The sequence below is a fragment of the Colobus angolensis genome, unplaced genomic scaffold, assembly GCF_000951035.1.
Source record: "Colobus angolensis palliatus isolate OR3802 unplaced genomic scaffold, Cang.pa_1.0 Scaffold109, whole genome shotgun sequence".
NCBI lineage: Eukaryota > Metazoa > Chordata > Mammalia > Primates > Cercopithecidae > Colobus > Colobus angolensis.
This window is the reverse complement of record NW_012111919.1, coordinates 287,021-307,833: the sequence shown is the minus strand read 5'-3', so window position 1 is coordinate 307,833 and position 20,813 is coordinate 287,021. Positions and strand designations below refer to the sequence as shown.

General features: G+C 50.9%; 3 protein-coding genes across 8 annotated transcripts in view; 2 read left to right on the top strand and 1 right to left on the bottom strand.

Moving 5' to 3' along the window:
* Positions 1-693: 693 nt before the first annotated feature.
* Positions 694-13,377, bottom strand: SLC5A6 (solute carrier family 5 (sodium/multivitamin and iodide cotransporter), member 6). 2 transcript variants are annotated; one of them, XM_011949901.1, is made up of 18 exons: positions 13,056-13,279; positions 12,499-12,565; positions 9,684-9,757; positions 8,314-8,846; positions 7,931-7,996; positions 7,539-7,590; positions 7,082-7,149; positions 6,432-6,586; positions 5,876-6,016; positions 5,546-5,675; positions 4,867-4,955; positions 4,309-4,421; positions 3,888-3,955; positions 3,085-3,171; positions 2,775-2,956; positions 2,449-2,552; positions 2,090-2,205; positions 694-1,682 (listed from the first exon to the last, which is right to left on the bottom strand). In XM_011949901.1, the coding sequence occupies exons 4-18, from the start codon at positions 8,704-8,706 to the stop codon at positions 1,536-1,538; spliced, it is 1,911 nt and encodes a 636-aa protein (XP_011805291.1). In that variant the 5' UTR covers positions 8,707-8,846; positions 9,684-9,757; positions 12,499-12,565; positions 13,056-13,279; the 3' UTR covers positions 694-1,535. The 2 variants fall into 2 exon arrangements, with proteins under 2 accessions (XP_011805291.1, XP_011805283.1); XM_011949893.1 differs by lacking the exon at positions 9,684-9,757 and having other exon boundaries at positions 13,056-13,377.
* ATRAID (all-trans retinoic acid-induced differentiation factor) lies at positions 13,063-18,255 on the top strand. Of its 3 annotated transcripts, none has more exons than XM_011949913.1 (7): positions 13,063-13,499; positions 14,204-14,325; positions 16,352-16,423; positions 16,505-16,576; positions 16,664-16,785; positions 17,606-17,703; positions 17,927-18,255. In XM_011949913.1, the coding sequence occupies exons 1-7, from the start codon at positions 13,239-13,241 to the stop codon at positions 18,029-18,031; spliced, it is 852 nt and encodes a 283-aa protein (XP_011805303.1). In that variant the 5' UTR covers positions 13,063-13,238; the 3' UTR covers positions 18,032-18,255. The 3 variants fall into 3 exon arrangements, with proteins under 3 accessions (XP_011805303.1, XP_011805311.1, XP_011805317.1); XM_011949921.1 differs by having other exon boundaries at positions 13,383-13,639; XM_011949927.1 differs by lacking the exon at positions 13,063-13,499 and adding an exon at positions 13,906-13,978 and having other exon boundaries at positions 17,927-18,238.
* Positions 18,256-18,464: 209 nt separating this feature from the next.
* CAD (carbamoyl-phosphate synthetase 2, aspartate transcarbamylase, and dihydroorotase) overlaps positions 18,465-20,813 on the top strand; it is a 27,431-nt gene continuing 25,082 nt past the window's right edge. For 2 of the 3 annotated variants that reach the window (XM_011949880.1, XM_011949861.1), the window contains exons 1-2: positions 18,466-18,707; positions 18,952-19,091. In XM_011949880.1, coding sequence (XP_011805270.1) covers positions 18,626-18,707; positions 18,952-19,091 — 222 coding nt within the window. In that variant the 5' untranslated portion in view covers positions 18,466-18,625. Of the gene's footprint in view, positions 18,708-18,951; positions 19,092-20,813 lie in introns of all 3 variants that reach the window. The other variant, XM_011949869.1, reaches the window with a different exon arrangement.

Here is a 20,813-nt window from a genome sequence, read left to right as displayed (position 1 = left end):
TGTCTGGGCTCTGGCACAACCGGGCCCTGTTCTTCCACAGGGCTGGCCAGGGCACAAGTGAAAGGGGCTGGGGCGTGACCAAGTGAGCTGGGGTAGAGGTAGAAAAAGGGACACAGAACATCCCAGGCCTGAGCTGCATGGAATGTGAGAGAACAGCTGGAATGTGCTCTAGAAGCCCCAGGAGGCCTCAGTTGAGGCTGAACTCAGATATGCCTGGGACCCGGTCTCTGTTAAGAGACCCCGGAGAGCTTGAGCAGAGCTGATGTGGGCAGCTGGACAGGGCCAGGCAAGGGCAGAGGCCAGGTGTGGGAGGGTGTGAGCACAGTGTTCTTCATAAGACCATAAAAGTCCAGCTAGAATGTTCCGTTTCTAAAACCAGATGGGAACATTCTTCCTCCAGTTCCAAAAGTAAAAATCTGAGAGCAAAAGGTTCTGGCAAAGGGAAAGTGGGGCCGGAGAAGGGAGTGACTAAGTAAGCCCCAGGGGATGAGAAGCCTTAGGAGAGGGTGTGCATCTTCCACCCTGGTGAGCACAATGCTGTCCCCTGCAGACATGGGGACAGCAGAGACTTGAAGCCACAGCCCCCCTCCTGAGCACAGGAAGGTGACCTGCAGATAGGATGGGACTCCCTATCCTCACCAGGGGATGCAGTGGGGTGGACAAGAGCAGGTGGAGACAGTACAGGAGCCCAAATTCTAGGTCCAATGGTAGTTTTTATTCCCCAGGAATAGATATGTGGGGAAGAAACTCCAAAAGGAAACGGAGCACAGATGACAGAAATGACACCACAGCAGCCTGGCTCAGGAGTCGAGTAGATAGATGGCTGCTCCACAGTGGACCCGGTCATGGCCCTGGTTTCTTGGATCCACATTTGCCCTGTCTCTAAGTGTCCATCTCAGAGGTGGAGGACGGAGACAGTGAGGCAGAAAACTTGCTTGCTCTACACAAAGGAGACAAATGGACCTTCTATTCCCAGAGGCCCAGGGACACCAAAACCTCCCTCTTCAGAATGGAGGTAGACAGATAAAAATGAGAGGGGCTTGAGTGTCACAGACAATCTGAAAGTAATAACAGGGGCTCACTGTGGCTGGCAGAACTGGTACTGAGATGCGGACTGACTACAGGGGAAGCAGCTTCCAGTTTTATGGTGGAGAGTCAGTCCTGAATTGGGCCCTGGGGCAGTTATAACCAGAGTGCTGTTTCTAGCCACTTCCTTCAAAGGACTCTGCCTATGTTGAATCAGAAGCCATTATCTTTTTCCCAGAGGATGCACTTCTATCCCTATTTCTGGCATGATCCTGCTCCCTACGAGCCTCATCCTTTAAAAAACAGATTGGCAAGCGACGAGAGAAACGGTGCCTCACATGCTCGAGATGTGACAGCTTCTCCTGCAGGGAAGAACAAGTTCCTTTGGTATGAGCTAGATCATCCAGACCTGTCCCTGCAGAACACACCAAGACTCATCCCTGTACTACAGGGTGGCCTCTGGCTATGGCCTGGCACAGCGAGGACAGAGGCAGGGTCCTGAGTCAACATCACAGGGAGGTCTCCTGGAGGATGCAGGTGGAGCTGCTCCCCTGATAGGCTGTGTCATCCAGGGCCATGGGCTCCTTGTCTCTGCTGTCCCCTAGCACGCCATTCCTCGGCTTCTCGGGAAACACGCCGGTGTCCACGAGGTGGTCCTGCAAACACAGAGCCAAAGGGGTGGAACCGGTGAAGATGGACGACAGGTGGTGACAGGATTCACACAGAAAACATCCCCGCCAGAAGGCAGCCCAGCAAGGCTGGGTGTAGGAGGGAGAATGGGGGGAAAAGAGGCAGAGCACAGCACAGTGGGGAGAGTGCAGGGTGGGCTGGGGAGGGGAGCTGACCAGCCCAGGCCGGGGCTGAGCTCCCCTGAGCCCTGAGATCCTTCTGCCCCACCAAGGGAGTGCAGCCCTGTGGGTAGAACCTGAGACAGCCGTGTGGGGACAGCCTAGGCTTAGCTGATCCTGAGAGGGGCACCGGGGGCAAGGGCAGAGAAAAGGGGTAGAAGGGTCAGTGGCATCTGCAGAGGGATGGGAGGGGTCCCTTGGACATTAGGTGCTACCTGGCCGTAGCTCCTGCAGTGCAGCCGCTTCTGCCAGGACAAGGGCAAGAGGGCCAGGAGCTTTGGCAACACTGGGTAAATGGTCGCAGGGTTCAGGGACCGGCCTCGCATTCTCCCTGAAGGGAAACATGCTTCTGAGTCTCTGCGTGGAACCATCCACAGCAGCGGGCCCCATGTCCTCCCTTGGCCCCCGGATACCCCAGCCCCCACCCACATCCTACATCCCAGTGGAAAAGCCTGACAGCTACTGACACCCAAGAGCTCAGAGGGCAGGAGCCTTTCTCCCTAGACGGTAGAGTCCCTTAGGTCCCTCTGTTAACCCCTCGGTGCTCGTCTGCACCGCGATCCCACACCCTCACCGGTGAGCAGACTGACAATCAGGCCCACCACAATGACTGTGGTGGAGTTGTGAGCGCTGTACCATAAGTAGGACAAGGAATAGAACCGCCGCAGCCCTGTAGGCCTGGGAAGAGCAGAGGGGAAGACAATGAGCAATTCGTTGGCAGGGCATTCCTTGGGCACCAGTTTCTACTTGCCCTCATGGACCCAGGGTCTTGGGACCCAATACCCAACATTTCCCTGGAGCCTCTGGTGGCCCATCCCTTAGCAAGACCCCTGTGAAAGCCCTCAAACTCAAAGGAGGGCTTTGAGAGAACAAGGGGAAAGACAGCAAGCCCTGCCTTACTTGGAGACGGTAGTCAAGGGCATCAGTGTGGTTGCAGTGGCAACAGTTAGATTGGTGGGCAGGGAGAAGTTGGACCCATTAGTGGAAGAGGGTGGCATGCTGGAGCCCATGCTGGTCACGATGCTCCCAATGCCGATCCAGAAGGCCATGACAAGTCCAGACAACAGGCCCACAATAGCACCCTGCCGAGACACGGTGCACGCCTATTACAAGACCAGCCCTGCCAGCCCTCACGTCTCCTGGTGAGAGCCCTGCCAACCCGCAGGCCCATCCTGCTACACATGACTGTGGGTCCAGATGCATCACTCACAGGAGGGTTGGCACACGGAAAGAACATTCCAAGGCAGAAGAGTCCCAGCAGCGGTCCCCCAACCATGCCAAAGATGCTGATTGCTGCCTAGGAGGACCAGGCGAGAAGAAAAGAAAAAAGAACACAGACTCAGAAACGCCCAGATTCACCACAGAGCACAGCCACCCGCCATGGCCTTGGAGCCCCACTCATCAGATCTGTCTCTTCTATGGGAACAATCAGAACTCCAGAAGTTGCTGGGCGGTGGCTCACGCCTATCATTCCAGCAGTTTGGGAGGCCAAGGCGGGTGTATCACCTGAGGTCAGGAGTTTGAGACTAGCCTGGCCAACATGGTAAAACCCCATCTCTACTAAAAATACAAAAATTATCCAGACATGTTGGCACATGCCTATAGTCCCTCAGCTACTTGGGAGGCTGAGACAAGAGAATCGCTTGAACCCAGGAGGCGGAGGTTGCAGTCAGCCGAGATCGCACCACTGCAATCCAGCCTGAGCAACAGAATGAGACTCCATCTCAAAAAAAAAAAAAAAAGACTCTAGAGGGCAGGAAAGGCTGATGGGGGGCTGATGGAGAGGGATGTATTTTGGGTTCTCCTCTGAGGCTCTCTCTTGGCCTACAATATCCCAGGAATGACCCTGGGTCCTCTTGGAAGTCTGTTCACAGTAAAGATGGTCCATCAAAGGGGACTCTCTTACACCTGGCCCCCGGTCATTCCCCTCAATATAGCTGCCCTTCTCAACTTCCTGTTTCAATCAATCCCTTTTCTGCCTTAAAATTGCTTCCTACCCTCTACAGTTATTACCTGCAGCACAGGTCCCATCTGGGAGGAAATATAGGCCATTCCTAGACAAAGTAGCCCATAGCCAAAGGCTGGGGGTAAAGGAAAGGAGAGGAAACAAGAAGGTGTGAGTTAACACAAGCAATGGGATAAAGCAAGGCTCCCTGCGCAGCCAAACTACCATCTCTGTCTCCTTTGACACAAAAGGCATATTACATCATGCTGCAGCTTCCTCCCACCAAGTCCTCACTCCTATGTGACTCAGAGACCTCCCTAGGACATGCCCTAAGATGTAAACAACCATGCATGCAGGAAAGGTTGTGTGCTTCATTAGGCAAGTGCTGAGCCCCAAGTAAAGTGAGTGTTTTAAAGCAGACTGATGACAGTGGTCAGGGTGTAGCTTAGAAAGACCCAGACTGAAGAGATTGAGGAAGCATAACCCCACCGAGGCCTCTGGAAAGCATGATGGCCCGGGCTTCAGAGAACTCAGGGAACCAAGGTCGAATCAGGTCTTCCATCGTAACAGTTGCCAATGAATTAAAAGCAGAGGATATAGTGCTGAAAAAGAAGAAGAGGATGAGGAGTTGAGTGAGGCAAAATTGTCAGCTCTGTGGGACTCTATGGAGGAAATGGTGCCCTAAAGGGGAGATGACAGGTACCACCAAGAAACCTCCTCATAGTTGGACTTGACACCACCTCAGAGCGGGCCTGGAAGGCAAGGATACAGTCCTTTTTTGAATGTGGATATGGGTTTCATTTGAGCAGATCAATTTCTGGTACCGTAAAAGAACTCTTAACCAAAACAGGGGTATCTCTTGAGAGAAAATGTGCTCTGGCCTACAAAGATGAGCTATCCCTTGTCATCCACACAGATGGGACAGATACAGTGAGAGACTCACTGTGACTGAGACTCCCCGCCCGCCACCACCCCGCTCCACCCATCACCTTGTACCCAACAGGGGTCAGGTGCACCAGGTCTGAAGGAAGTGGTCAAAGGGGGTACCTGAGGGAGCCGCTGAAGAGGCAGGCAATGAAGAGCCCTGGCAGGCCCGGCAAGCCCTTCAGGATATCCATCACAAAGTACAGGACGAACTGCAAGCAGAGCGGAGGTGCAGAGCAGTCCTCAGAGAGGGGCCTTCCCAGGGCCGGCTCTGCAGAGAAGCTCCCTTTGCATGTGGCCCAGTGAGTCTACCGAGACTGGGTGCTTTAGAAGGGAAGCCAGGGCCTGGGGCATCTCTGCCGCCCCCAGTGTCTACACATTAAGTGGAGAGAAAATGGGCTCTGCAGAGGGAATGACACAATTCACCCGCAGCTCTGTTTCTGGCTACCAGTGTAACTTCTGCTTACTGACTACCTCATTGAGTCTGTTTTCTCCTCTGTGAAATGAGGCTGTTAGAGGTTAGGTGAGACCAGGTATGTGACAGCTCCCAGCAGAGCACATGGAGCCCAGTGGGGAGTCAGTAAGGGTAGGTCCTCACGCCAGTAGGATGAGCACTGTGGTTAGACGCTAAGGGACCAGGATCCTCACATGCTAGATTCCTAGCATCTTAGAGTGGGAAGGGATTTTACAATCATTTCCCACCCAGGGTGGGAGTCCTTTCTGCAGTCAGTCCTTTCCTACCTAGACACTCCTGTTGTGGGGCCAGGCCTGCCCTCAAGGGAACAGGACAGGGCCTTCTCACCTGGTCTGGGGCTGCCTGAGCCTGCTGAATGCTCATGGGATACTCCTGGTAATACGTGAACATGACCAGGCCAATGAGGCTGCCCACGCAGAGGGACACCTGCTGGAAGGGGAACACTGCATAACAGGAGCTGCAAAAGATGTCGGTGCCAGGAGGAGAGCCGGCGTTAACAGACGCCCTCAGGCATGTGCCCCTGACCTCCAGAAAGGAGACCCACATCCTGAACACAGTGGATGTGTACGTACTCTGGCATCCTGCCCCACCCCAATTATCTCTGGGGAACCCCTTCCCCTAGACCGTGCTCCGCTCCCTTCCTGTCCCTGCACTCACAGCACAGCAGCCTTCTCCGTGCGGGAACTGAGGTACCGCTGCACCTGAGCCTGGTTCACCCCGTATAAGGACAACATCATGAAGACACCCCCGATGGCCAAGGTCCAGAAGGTGTGCCGCACGAAGGGGTCTGGATTCAACCTGTAACAGACAGCACCCAGTCACTGTGCAAAGCCCCAGAGATACAGCCTTCCTGCCCTCTTGGCAACAGGAGTCAGTGACAGGAGAGGAGAGACACCACTGCTAGGGCCAAGGGGATGACTGAAGGCAAGAAGCTGGGTGCACTCAAGAGACAGCACAGCCAGTTAGAGGGAGGCTCCGCTCTTCCACCCCAGCCTCGTTCCAGGTACTCATCCCAGGTCATGTCCTGACTCTCCAGAAACACCAGCCGAGCACCTGTAATCACCCTCCATCTCTGCAGGACCAGTTTCCCGCTGTCTGCTGTTACACCTTAGGCTTCCCAGTTTGCACTCTGCTTACTATTGCCCCGAGCCCTCTAGGATGGGCTCAGCGCCCAGGCACCGCAGACCCCAGCCAGGAGTAGGGGTATACTTACTCAAACCCAGAGATGCGGCCGTGCTGGGAAGCCACAGCCCACACATGCCCCAAGCCGCCCACCTTGGCCGACCCCACGGTGATAACTGCCAGCTGCCCAAGGAACATGACCACTGTCTGGAACACATCTGTCCAGATGACGGCCTTCAGCCCACCCTGCAAGGAGAGCACAGCAAACCCGCCACAGAGGCCTTCTAAACCCAGCTTGTCCAACCCGCCTTGTTGTTGTTCCATTTTGTTTTGTTTTAGGCTTTTTGCAGCCTGAAGCCAGTTTTTAGTTTCTGTCTCTGGTGGTAAGTATAAAAGAGGGATGAGGAAGGGGCTTTACTGACCCAACCAGAAACAGAAACTAAGAACCCATGACTATATTCTCTCCCTTGGACACTCCTGAAACCATCCACCCTAAGGACAGGCTACCAGTGAGGGGACTCTCCTGCCGTTAGGCACATAATTGCTGTGACCCTGTTGACATCATTCCCATCCCATCCTCTACCTCTTCATATACCACCCCCACTGCTAAATCCTATCATAAATCTTACCATCCTAGAATTTCACCTATATTCTCAGCTTATCTCTTCTTTTCCTTCTCTTCCCATCTCCCCTCCTTACTTCATCCCTTCTCCTCCCCCCACCAGGGCTTACTGCACTTACCAGAGCTGTATAGATGGTACAGACAATGCCTAGGGCCAGCACGGACAGCCACAGATCAAAGCCAGTCACTGTAAGCATAGAAGCTACATTTTTATCCCTGGAAAAGGGTTCCCCAGCGGAGAAGCCCTGGTAGGGCAATCGGGTCATGCCACAGAGATAAAGCATTTGGTCATTAACAATGAAATAAATCATTCACCACAATGGAAAAAATTGTTTGCAGAGCTCCACCAAAAGGTGCTGATTAACCAGTTCGGATAGGCGTGGTAATACGTTACTGGCTTTCAACAGAGGTGGACCAAGCCTTCCTCTGGTAGAGACCCACCCAAGGGCCCAAGCAGTGAATTAATTCCCCGTCCAAGGTCAGGTTCTTTTCCGCACACGCTCCTCCATCTGCCTCTCCCAAAGGTGCTTTCCTAGCCTGCCATGGCTGAAAGCCAGGGGCGGTGCGACTCCTCACCTGCATTGAGAGCCAGTGACGGAGCATAGAGCACAACTCCCATGTAGATCACCTGTTGCATATGGAAAACATGTGAGGGGGGCGGGAGGAGGGTGGGAAGAGAGAAGAAGAAAGATGGGCCTCAGCGCCAATATGCCCACGGCTTCCCCTCACCTAGGCTCACTTCCCTCTTCCTTCTCTCAAATTCTGGCTTGCTGCCACCATAGTATCTGTGCCGGAATTAGAAGGCACGGGCAGCAGGATGCCTCTGGGGGCCTCACAGATGCTGACCCTCTAGCAGGAATTTCAGTCCTGCCAGTCTGAGAGCAGGCGAGACTCCAATTCCCGCAGCACACTTGAGTTCAGGTCCCCCAACATGCCCCAGGCTCGGTTTCTAGCCTCATTCTGCTTACCATCTGAAAGATGAAAGTCACAGTTCCACACACTCGAACAGCTTTATTGAATCGAAGCTCCAAGTACTGGGTATACAGAAAAAAGATTTTCCTCCTGACTTCACCCCGACAACGCACACACAACTTCCCTCAAGACGCTCAGGAACATGAGGGAATATCCAACCCATACCCACTCTGAGTCCCACTCAGCACAGCATCCTCCTCTCCAATCCTGCCCCTACTGCTGATATCACTGAGAAAGAATTATAAACACACAATTGAGTTTTCTGTCCCTTTCATTAGGTGGAGGAGGTCTAGGGTCCCAGGTCCTTCCTATGTCCCTGTCCCTCCTCTCCACACCAACCCCAGTGTCCCACATGCTTCTCCCTTCCGTCCCTGCTCACCTCATAGGCACTGGTGAGATGCAGGCGGTAGAAAACGGGGATGAAGATGTGTGCAGGTATGAGCAGCCCCAGAAAGTAGCAGCAGCCCAGGAACCAATACTGGGTCCCAAATCGGTAGATCTCTGACGGCACACCCAGGATGGCCACGGCTGACTGGAAGGTGGCCAGCAGGGACAGTGCCACCGGAAGGCAGCCCATTTTGCGGTTCGCCATCAGCAGCTCACCAACAGTATGCCGGCCCCAGCCACGACAAGCATGGTAGAGCCCAATGGCAAGAGAGAGAACCAGCAGCAGGACGAACACCACATAGTCCACGAGGGAGAAGGCAGGCATGCTCACGCTTGTGCCCGAGGTTGGGGAAACAGGGGCTGAGGTGCTCACCCCTACACTCATATCCTCACTGTGTCTGTGATCTGCAGCCAGCTGCTGCTCCAGGGCTCTGGGGCAGGGCAGGGGCGGATGGGTGGCTACAATCTGGCTCCCAGCCACAGTCTCACAGTCTTCCTCCACGGAATGATACTGTCCAGGGTGAGCTGCAAAGGAATTAGCTCTTAGTGAGGCCTATCTTGCCTTGGTAGCCATTCACCCTTGGGCCTTGTACATCGCATGCCATCAGAAGTGGACCAGTCAGCGTAGTGGTAGCCCTTCAAGGTCTGGAGGCCCTGGTATGGGTTTGGTAGGGGACAGAAGTGAGGGAGAAGCATCAAAGTGAGACAGCCAGGAGGCAACATAACTTGGCCAGGACCTTTGAGTATGCAGAGCTGTGAAATTCAAGAACCTTCTTAGGTCTCCACCCGAGTACCAAAAGAAAAATAAACTCTAGCCTAAGTTTCTTTGCAAAATTTCCTGACCCCACTTGAAGGCACAGACCCAGTCATTACAATACACTAAGCCAGCAGAGCCCAGCCTGGCGCCACAGCCCAGCAGGAAACACAACATGGAGACTAATGGCAGCAGGGCTTCCCCTACTGACCCTGGCCTCAGCCCTCGCTTCCTGAGATCCCCAGTGTCACCCTTCTAACTGATCATCAGTGAGACTGCCTCTGTGGCAGCCACACACCCCATTTCAGGCATCCCCAGGCCAACCACTCCGAACCCCTTTCTTGAGGTTCTCCCCAACACCACTAGATAAGCGCTTGCTGCCACCCACCTCTCAGCCCCTCTACCTGCAACACCACAGTCAACAGCAGATGCAGCAAGAGCGGCTGGATTCAAAAGTGAGAGGGGAAAGGTGAGAGGGCATCATGCTGGAGTCAGGGTTTCAGAGTTACGATTCTCCGTTTTGGAGAGAAGCAACCCAGCCAGGGAGCTGAGAGGCAAAGGGACCAGCCAAAGAGAGTGGTCGCATCCTGCTGGGGACAGATACCTACCTGGAGAAGCAATCCCTGTTCTGAGGCAGAGTTGCCTGGAGCTGCAGGAGCTGAGGATCTGGCTCTATGAGTAGCTGAGGTGAGAGATCAAGAACTGGGGGTGGGGTGAAGCTCAGCAGTCATTTGTTCTGGCCCCTTCAGGGAACCAATCGCTATGTTCCAAATGGCCCTATCACCCTGTGGCCCCCAAACTCCAACTCAGCCCTAGAGGCTCCAGAAGAGGGAAGAGGGAGCTCACATTCAACAGCATTCCTAGATGGATTAGGCTTTCAGCCTAAAGTACTCTTGGCACTCTGTGCGGGAGGGAATTGGAATGAAGGAACTGAAAAGATGGGAAAGTTGAAAGTTGATTTTCTAACTCCTACACAAGAAATGTTAATCCTCCAAGAATACACCATAATCCTCAGAGAAAGAGGGAAGGGATTGTAATATTTAAAATCTTAAACCTTTGGATACCACTATTACAACCAACCCCCCACCACTGAGCATTTCACAGATAAACACACTAAGGCTCACAGATGGTTCAAGTGACCTTTCCAAACAAAAGCACAGAGCCTACTATTGTTGGAGTGTAAATTAGAACCCAGGTCTAGGGATTCACCATCCACCCTGTCTGTTCTCCATGCGTATCACATTATCTTCAGAGGCAATCCTCTGGGGCACTTATTGGTATGGGGAAAAAACACCAGAGAATGTCATGTAGTTAGACAGCCTAACATGATAACAGTTAACATTGTGGAACACCTGCTATGTAATCCAGCAGTGTGTGAGGTGCTTTATAAACATTAGTAATAACACATAATGAAGCTAACGCTTTCAAAACAGCATGTCTCAGGTTAAGACATGAATACTCTACAGTCATCACAAGAAAACTGAGAGATTAAACAACTTGCTCAAGGTTATGCAGCATGGTACAAAACAAGAGAGAAAGAAACAGTGCTGTCTGCAGCTATGACAGGTGTTCACCAACGACCCTGTCCTCACTATTCCCAGAACCAGGGCAGGAGCAGAGTGTTGTAGTTAGTCATTCACAGGACATAGTTTAGATTTCAACTAATCAAGAGACAGACTAACATAAAGTGTATCTTCTGCTTTGCCCACTAGGAGAAAGATTAGGCTGTCTTTCGGCTCTCCCACAGTGTGTTCTTGGGCAGACACTGTCTGGCTGGCAAGATATGGCCTCATGCAGACTAAACCTGAACTCTGAACCTCTTGGGGCCAATGAAGAGGGAAAATCAGAGCTGGCAACTCTTGGATCACATGTCTACAAGATTCCCAACAGGCTTAAACTCTGGTTTAACCTAAACATGCCCTGGGCCTTTGCACATTGCAACACCCTGAGTTTTCTCATTGTCCTTGGCAAGTTTTTGCTGCTATGATAGAGATGATGGGAACTACTGGGGAGTAAGAGGAAAGATGTCTCCTGTGTGCAAAGAACACAGAACACTATAGGGTTAGTGGTATAGATAGATAGGTGGCCAGAGACAGGAAGGAAAGTCCCAGTGTAGGAAACGGAGGTACAGAAATAAAGACACTCTGCTGATGGGACTTCCTGATAAAATTCTATTTGCATGATGTATGGAGAATTCTCATGGATGGCCTGAGAGAGCACCAGGGAAGACAGGAAAAACCTGACCTAGCAACAGACCAGATTCTGAGAACAGATCTATGGTTTTCTAAAAACTCTACGTTGATCCAAACCTATGGGCTTACATTTCTCCAGAAAGAGGGGGGCAAAGAGGAAGAGCTAGCTGTTGTTTCACTACAACTATAACACACTAAGGCACAAACAGCAGATTGTGGGAACGCTCCTTTTTTTTTGGAGACGGAGTCTCGCTCTGTCACCCAGGCTGGAGTGCAGCGACACGATCTCGGCTCACTGCAACCTCCGCCTCCTGAGTAGCTGGGACTACAGGCATGTGCTACTGCACCCAGCTAATTTTTTTTTTTTTTTTTTTTTTGTATTTGTAGTAGAGACGGGACTTCACCATATTGGCCAGGCTGATCTCAAACTCCTGACCTCATGATCCGCCTGCCTCGGCCTCCCAAAGTGCTGGGATTACGGGCGTGATGTGGGACCCCTTTTAAATACCCGAACTTGGCCGGGCGCGGTGGCTCACGCCTGTAATCCCAGCACTTTGGGAGGTGAGGCGGGCGGATCACGAGGTCAGGAGATCGAGACCATCCTGGCTAACATGGTGAAACCCCGTCTCTACTAAAAATACAAAAAATTAGCCGGGCGTGGTGGCAGGCACCTGTAATCCCAGCTACTCGGGAGGTTGAGGCAAGAGAATGGCGTGAACCCGGGACGCAGAGCTTGCAGTGAGCCGAGATCGTGCCACTGATTCCAGCCTGGGCGACAAAGTGAGACTCCTTCTCAAAAAAAAAAAAAAACAAAAAAAACCTGAACTCACTTTGGTCACACACTGCAGTGGATCCTACTGACTCCTACAAAAGGCAATGAGACCACTGCAGGACTAACTGTTCCAAAAAGATTCCCTCAAAATCTGTCCTGGAGCTTATAATTCCTCAAGGTGTGAAAGGCTTTAGGGGCCCTCAAAATGCTAATAGCTACTAACACCTTAGAAAACTTGCCAGCGAGCTAACGTAAACCTTTCAGGAGCTTCCAGGTAGACACCATGGGGGGAATGTGGAAGGGAAGCATGGGTCGGCTACTCGAGATGATCGCTTGGGTTGACATTAAGGAGCTTTTTGGCTGGCCCTAACCAACACTGTCACTCCGGGAGCAGGGATCCCCTGGCGCCCTTCAGTTAGGGCGCTGGCCCACCCCTGGGGCAGCGACGCATTCCCTTACCTCCGTGGTTTAGTCAGGGCTAGGAAGATCCTTTTGTGCTTCCTGAGATCAACATCGCACCCTTTTCCTGGGAAGGCAAAGAAAATGAGTTAGGGAAGCGTCTATCCCGCTCCCACCTCCTCGCCAGGCTCCGGGACGCCACGCGCTATCAGGATTGAGGTGAAGGGGACTACGTCCCGAGGCGATCCAGGGTCATGCCCTCCCGCCGGAGTTTGCGATTTGCCCTTCTCTGCTCCATCACCCTCACCCTCGTTCTTTCCTGGTTTCCCGCTTCTCTCTACGCGGCGGAGACCACCACCTTACCGCGCACACTTCGTATCTTCTCAGTCCCACGCCGGAGGCCGGCTCGCTCCGCCCCTCCCCGCCCCCTTACCCCTTTGCTCCCGCCCCAGCTCAGACGCCGCTCCCTAAGGCCTCTCCGCACCGGCTCACGCTCTGCGAGCCCACCTGCCCGGTCTCCACACGTGGGTAGCCAGTGCCGGGCCGCTGCGCCCTGGCCAGGAGCCCGCGGGGGCCCCGCCCCCTTCCCGCCCCGCTCGCTGCGCCGCCATGTTTACTGAGGGCGGATGGAGGGACCTGAGTCTCTGCGAAGGCGCGAACTTGGCTTCCGGACGCGGGGAACACCGGGCTGAGGGAGCATGCAGTCGGCTCCGGGAAGCGGCGCGGCGAGGGGGGTCGCCTTCACTAAAGGGGAAAAGGAATAGGGGGCGGCTAGTGTCCCAGAAAGAGGGCTGGGGCGCATGAAGACCAGCGCAGAGCTCCGCGAGCAGGAGAAACCCCCAGCCAGCCCCAGGGCTACTGGACCGGGTCGCTTAGGCCACGCCCAGGGAAGAGGGCCTGACGCGCTGCGGGGCGGGCCCGCGGGGCCGGGTCGCGTGAGAACCGGAGAACTAAGGGAGGGGAAAATGGCGCCTCACGGCCCGGGTAGTCTTACGACCCTGGTGCGCTGGGCTGCCGCCCTGCTCGCTCTGGGCGTGGAAAGGGCTCTGGCGCTACCCGAGGTACAGAAGCAAGTTTGAGGTCGGGCTGAAGCAGGGTCGCTGGCCAGCCGTGCGTCTCGCTCGTCCGCGGCTCCCCCTTCCCCTCGGCCGGCCTGCGGCTCTGATTTCGTCCCTGACCCTTTCCGACCCTGCCCAGCCGGGTCCTGTTCCCGAGTACTCACGTCGTGCAGGCCTTCGGCGCCCCAGTCCTGCCGACTTTCAAAGATCTGTGAAACTTGATCTCGTCCCTTAATTTTTGAGTAACTTTAAGTTCTACAGACGGGTCCTCTGGCTCTTGTGCAAGCTCTCTACGCCCGAACACCATATATCGTAGAGTGGTAGGGCTGTACTTTCTTTTGTAATGCTTGATGAGTTATTTACCTACCTCCGGTCCTTTTACACCGGGCCAAACTGGGACTTGAGAAGTCTCTGCAGAGAGCATAATAAATATGTTTGAATAGTGATCTTCAGAGATAAGGACCTTCCCTGGCTGATGTCTGGTACTGAAAGTGTCTGGGGAGCTGATTCGGCGCCGGACTCTAGGGGAAGACATGGCATCTCCTAGCCTAGCCTGTTACAAGGGTAGGACACGAGCCATTTATCCATTTATCAGCCCCATGTTAGAGGAATTCTGGAAACGTGTACTGGCAGTTAATTCTTGATGGCCGTTTGTTCTTTTCTTGGCTTTTCTTTCTGGAGTTCTAATGTTTCTTTCTCTTCTGCAGATATGCACTCAATGTCCAGGGAGTGTGCAAAATTTGTCAAAAGTGGCCCTTTATTGTAAAACGACACGAGAACTAATGCTGCGTGCCCGTTGCTGCCTGAATCAGAAGGGCACCATCTTGGGGTGAGGGGAAGACATCCCTAGATACTGGATACAGGCCATTCCTTAGCCTGGCTTCTTTTCTACCTTTATATTATTTTAAGAATCCACCTATTATGGTTTCAGCTGTAACCATCACGCAGATGTCTACCAAAACTAGATCTCTTTAGTGTCCTTTTACTTTTCCACACTCCAGGTACACGTGAGTACCTGTAGCTTCCTATTAAGCATTTCCTACTGAGTGCACCCTAACTTCAAACTCAAAATGTTATGTTTTACTTCCATTCTCTTCTTTCCTTCATCTACCTAAATACCTCTCTATATTAAGCTTTCAGAAAACCGACATTTTCCAATATCACTCTCTTGCTTTAATACTGTAGTTAGTAACTTGCTCTCAGGACAAAATTCAAACCATTAACTACCATACACTAGTCCCAACCCCCTTTTCCAACATTATTTCCAATTACTTGTCCACTCAAACCTCCATAATGGTCTGCACCAGCCAGATTTGCCTACCCTCAATGGCATTCCATCTTTGTTCAGGCCTCTCTCCATACCTGAAATTGCCTTCCTCCACCAAATTAGGACATATCCATCCTTCATTTCCAACATCTTTTGTGACTATTTCCTACTACTAAGTTCCAGAGTAATACCTTTTTTTAATTATTATTTATTCATTTTTTTGAGATGGCGTTTCGCTTTTGTTGCCCAGACTGGAGTGCAATGGCGTGATCTCGGCTCGCCGCACCCTCTGCTTCCTGGGTTCAAGCGATTCAGTAATACCTTCTTAAAAAACTTTCTGTAATCTTTAGTGTCCACTCAAATATATTTATACACTATCCTGTGGTTTCTTTTATATTGTAATGTTTACAGTGCTTTTATTTTGGGCAGTGGTCTTGTTCCTCTAACTACATTGTAAGCCACTCAAAGGCTAAGATACTGTGTTATATATTTTTTAACATTCTCCCAGTGTTTGCAGTTTGTAGAGATAAGTAAATATTTGCAGAATAAAGGAATGGATAGCAGTAGATATTGAAGAAAAAAAATAATGTGGCATGATCCTTAATGTCCTGCAGTTTACAACCAATCTGTTGTAGAAAATACATGTGGAAAAAAACTTTCATTTATGTGACTTGCATTTTTTTTTTAATTTAAAGGCTCTCTGTGGATCTGAAAATCATAGTATGAGATTCACTAATGTAGACAAGAAACACAGATTTCTCCCAATAGATGCATAACCGATTAGAACAGTGCTGGCCAATAGAACTTTCTGTGATTATGAAAATGTTCTGGGCCAGGCGTGGTGGTTCACACCTGTAATCCCAGCACTTTGGGAGCCAAGGCAGGCGGATCATGAGGTCAGGAGTTTGAGACCAACGTGACCAACATGGTGAAACCCCGTCTCTACTAAAAATACAAAAATTAGCCAGGCATGGTGGCGCATGCCTGTAATCCCAGCTACTCAGGAGGCTGAGGCAGGAGAATTGCTTGAACCTGGGAATCAGAGGTTGCAGGGAGCCGAGATCATGCCACTGCACTGTAGCTTGGGCAACAGAGCAAGACTCTGTCTGAAAAAACAAAAAAGAAAATGTTCCATATCTGTACTAACCAGTACAGTAGCTACTAATGTGGTTATTCCATTTGCACTTGAAATATGGCTAGTGCAAATGAGACACTGAATTTTTAGGTTAAATTAATTTTTCTCTATAGAGTGAGGGTCTCACTCATATTGCCCAGGCTGGTCTCAAATTCCTAGGTTCAAGTGATCCTCCCCGCTTGGCCTCCCTAAGTGCTGGGATTACAGGAGTGAGCCACTACACCCAGCCTAAGGTACATTAATTTAAATTTAAGTAGTTACATGTGGCAAGTGGTGATTCTATTGGATAATGCAGAATTAAAATGTCTACCACAGCTCCTAGGGTGTGACTCTGAACACAGCTGTGTTCAATTATTATTAGCTGAAAAGGGGGTTGTGTAGTAAAATACAAACCATGCTGTGGCTGAAGAAAAAGAGGAACACACAGTTATATTGATTACTTTATTTCCTCAGGCTGGATCTCCAGAACTGTTCCCTGGAGGACCCTGGTCCAAACTTTCATCAGGCACATACCACTGTCATCATGTAAGTAGTTAGGTGCCTCCCACCCAAAAGGCTAATATAGTGTAGGTTGATGGGAAAGTGCTAACATTGTGTGCTTTGCAGAGACCTGCAAGCAAACCCCCTCAAAGGTGACTTGGCCAACACCTTCCATGGCTTTACTCAGCTCCAGACTCTGTGAGTAAGGGTATGGGGAAGAGAATCAAAGAAGGGTAATGCTGTGAGTTGAGCAACTTTGCATGTTATGACCACATTTCTCTTTAGGATACTGCCACAAGATGTCAACTGTCCTGGAGGAATTAATGCCTGGAATACTATCACCTCTTATATAGACAACCAAATCTGTCAAGGGCAAAAGAACCTTTGCAATAACACTGGGGACCCAGGTATGCTGTCTTACCTCCAAACTTCTGGGAATTGTCTTTTCTCCCTTGTATTTTCCACTTTAGATCAGAAAGACAAAGTTACTTAAGTGCCTTTCATTCAGAGTTCTGGGGCTCTAACCCCCTTGAAAGAAAAGATCTTAAGATACATTATTTGTCTCACGCATGTCCATGTAAAGAGACCACTAAACAGGCTCGTGTGAGCAACAAGGCTTTATTTCACCTGGGTGCAGACTCACAGGGCTGAGTCTGAAAAGAGAGTCAGCAAAGGGTAATGGATTATCATTACTTCTTACAGGTTTTGGGATAGGCGGTGGAGTTAGGAACAATGTTTTGCGGGCAGGGGGTGGATCTCACAAAGTACATTCTCAAGGGTGGGGAGAATTACAAAGAACCTTCCTAAGGGTCGGGGAGATTACAAAGAACCTTCTTAAGGGTGGGGAGAATTACAAAGAACCTTCTTAAGGGTGGGAGAGATTATAAAGAACCTTCTTAAGGGTGGGGGAGATTACAAAGTACATTGATCAGTTATGGTGGGGCAGAAACAAATCAATGGTGGAATATCATCAGTTAAGGCTATTTTCACTTTTGTGGATCTTCAGTTGCTTCAGGCCATCTGGATATTTACGTGCAGGTCACAGGGAATATGATGGCTTAGCTTGGGCTCAGAGGCCTGACATTATTGTTACTGTTTTTATCTGTAATCGTCTTTCCTCGTCCTTTATGCTAGCAATGATTGAGAGACTAAGTTGAAACAGATATTTGAGAAATATGCCTAATGAGATGTATGCAGTGATGTTCTCTCTTTCTCTCTGGCCCACAGAAATGTGTCCTGAGAATGGATCTTGTGTACCTGATGGTCCAGGTCTTTTGCAGTGTGTTTGTGCTGATGGTTTCCACGGATACAAGTGTATGCGCCAGGTGAGGAATTAGGCCTTCTAACTAGGGATACAAGGAATGCATAGAGCAAGTCTTCTCAGAAAGGAGATCCACAAGACGAGGAGCTAATACAAATTACCTATAGGGGGAAAACTATAGAATTGCCCTAGACGAGGTGATAGGTATATTAGGAAAGAATTAGGTGTTAGGATGTGGCCCTCCGTGTAACGTTGTATGGGGATGTTTTTTGGTCTGTTGTTCACAGGGCTCGTTCTCACTGCTTATGTTCTTTGGGATTCTGGGATCCACCACTCTATCCATCTCCATTCTGCTTTGGGGGACCCAACGCCGAAAAGCCAAGACTTCATGAACCACATAGGTCTTACCATTGACCTAAGATCGATCTGATCTATCTTAGCCCAGCCAGGGAGCTCTGCTTCCTAGAAAGGCATCTTTGGCCAGTGGATTCACCTCAAGGTTGAGACCGCCATTGGAAGATGAAAAATTGCACTCACCTGGTGTAGACAAATGCCAGTTCCCAATTGTGGTGTTGCCTATAATAAACACTTTTTTTCTCTCTCTCTTTCTTTTTAAGGAAAGGCGCCCTGCCTTTACGTGTTTCTTGCTTGGGGTGGGAGGGACTGCTTTAGGGCAGCCGGTTTTTTCAGGTTTCCCCTGGTTTTGCAGTGCGGAGACCACGAGGGCTCACTCCCCGTGGCTCCGCCCACCCCGCCCCTTACGTGCCCGACACCGCCCCTCACGCCGCTCGTATCCGCGTCGCCGCAGTCTCTGCCGCCGCCAAACGCGCCGGAGGCTCCTGCGCTGCCGCGCCCGGCTTCTCTCAAGCGCCGCGCGCCGTTAGCCACGTGGACCGACTCCGGCGCGCCGTCCTCACGTGGTTCCAGTGGAGTTTGCAGTCCTTCCCGCTTCTCCGTACTCGCCCCCGCCTCTGAGCTCCCTTCCCATGGCGGCCCTAGTGTTGGAGGACGGGTCGGTCCTGCGGGGCCAGCCCTTTGGGGCCGCCGTGTCGACTGCCGGGGAAGTGGGTAAGCAAGCCCGGTTAGGCTGCAGACCTTATCCCACGCTCTGATGCGCCTCTCCGCCCGACCTTCCCCGTCCAGACCCCGCCATTTTCCCGCCAGCACACCCCCTTCCCCCCATTCGGTGCCCATGGGCCCCAGCGCCGTAAACCCCTCGCGACCAAGGCAGCCTCCACTGGGGTGTGCTCATCGCGCTGGGAGTGTTCCGAAGGGTGCCCTGCCGGAGCCCAGCCCTGCCTCTTTCTTGCAGTGTTTCAAACCGGCATGGTCGGCTACCCTGAGGCCCTCACTGACCCCTCCTACAAGGCACAGATCTTGGTGCTCACGTATCCTCTGATCGGCAACTATGGCATCCCCCCAGATGAAATGGATGAGTTCGGTCTCTGCAAGGTAGCCACACCCAGTGCTTTCTCTACATTCCTTTCAAATCAGTAATTGTTAACTATTAGTGAAGTGAGAGACGTTGACACCCCGCTGGGCATCGTGCAGAAAGCATACCCACTGAAGTAATAAGTCAAGGACTGAGACCACTACTAACTGTAGTTAGGCAGGGGTTGTTAAGTACCTTGGGAGGCACAGAGTGTTGGAGGCCTCAGAGGGAAAAGCTACCGCCTTTGTTAAGGGCATCAAGGCTCTAGGCATAGTTGAAAGCATTCTGTATGTAGTGAAGGCGTAGATCAAGGAATGTAAAAGAGGTGTAAGGGAAACAGCCTTGTCCAATTTGTTAGGAATGCAGAAGTCATGAGAAAAAAGCCTGCAGATAAGTTAGATACAGTAGGCATGGAGGGACTTGAAGCCAAAGCAGAGTCAGCTTAATTTGGTAAAGGATCCATTGAAGGTTTTTTTTAGCAGCAGAGTCAGATGGGAGCAGTGCTTTTTAGGACTACATAAATCAGTGGAAACAGACTGGAAATTAGGGTCACATTATTCGCAGTGACAGTGAGTGCCAGTTTACCTACAAAACCAGTGGTATTATCATTTTCTAGACCTACTGACATGACCTCGCCTGATTTTCTGCTTTTCAGTTGTGTTCTTACCTCTAGATGAGAAAACTGAGTTTCTTCCTACATTGAGATTTCCCCTATTCCTTCACCTCTGAAATTTGGGAACTAAGTTGCCCTCTGACAGTTCAAGCATTAAAAAAACCCAACATACAGTAATTAATAGAGGAAGTCAATCTGGCCTAGAGTAGTAGTTCTCAAAATTTGTTTGGCCTCGTTGCAGGTGTCTAAGCCTTTAATTCTTAATTTGCCTTCCCAGCCACCCTGACACTGGGGAAAGAGAGCTCCAGATAGAGGACATACATATTGTTCTTCCTGGAAAGGAATTTATAGGTTCATCACAAACCTATAAATACACTGCATTCTAGTTGATAGTGCAATATCTTGTGAATTTGGTTAACCTATGTCAGTCATCACCTTTGTCAACTCTAGGCACACTGACAAAATTTGAATTTATAAAACTACAAAATTGAGGCCCTATTAGTACCCGGATGGGAAAGGCCTCTTGGAACAACTCACACATATAAATGGATTACTCCACCTGGCCAGGGAGGGTTCTGAGGGTCCAGATCCCTGGACAGTCTCAGAATGCAGGTTCCTTAAACTCTTCATCACCCAGCTGAATGCAGTTTAAATATGCTGATCCCTCCCACTTAAACTTTCTGTTTCTGTGTAGCTATTAAACGCTATCTATTGAGTAACATGTTTTTGTTTTTGTTTTTTTTGGGGGGGACAAGGTCTCACTTTGTCACCCAGGCTGGAGTGCAGTGGCATAATCATGGCTCACTGCAGCCTCTGTCGCCTGAGCTCAAGCAGTCCTCCCACCTCAACCCCCCAAGTAGCTGGGACTACAGGCACCTGCCACCATGGCTGGCTACTTTTTTTGTATTTTTTGTAGAGACCAGGTTTTGTCACATTGCCCAGGCTGGTATATTATCTTTTTTTATTTAATTTTTTTAATTTGTATTTTGTTTTGAAATAGAGTTTTGCTTTGCTCTTGTTGCCCAGATTGGAGTGCAATGGCGCAATCTCGGCTCACTGCAACCTCCGCCTCCTGGGTTCAAGCTGTTCTCCTGCCTCAACCTCCTGAGTAGCTGGGATTACAGGCGTG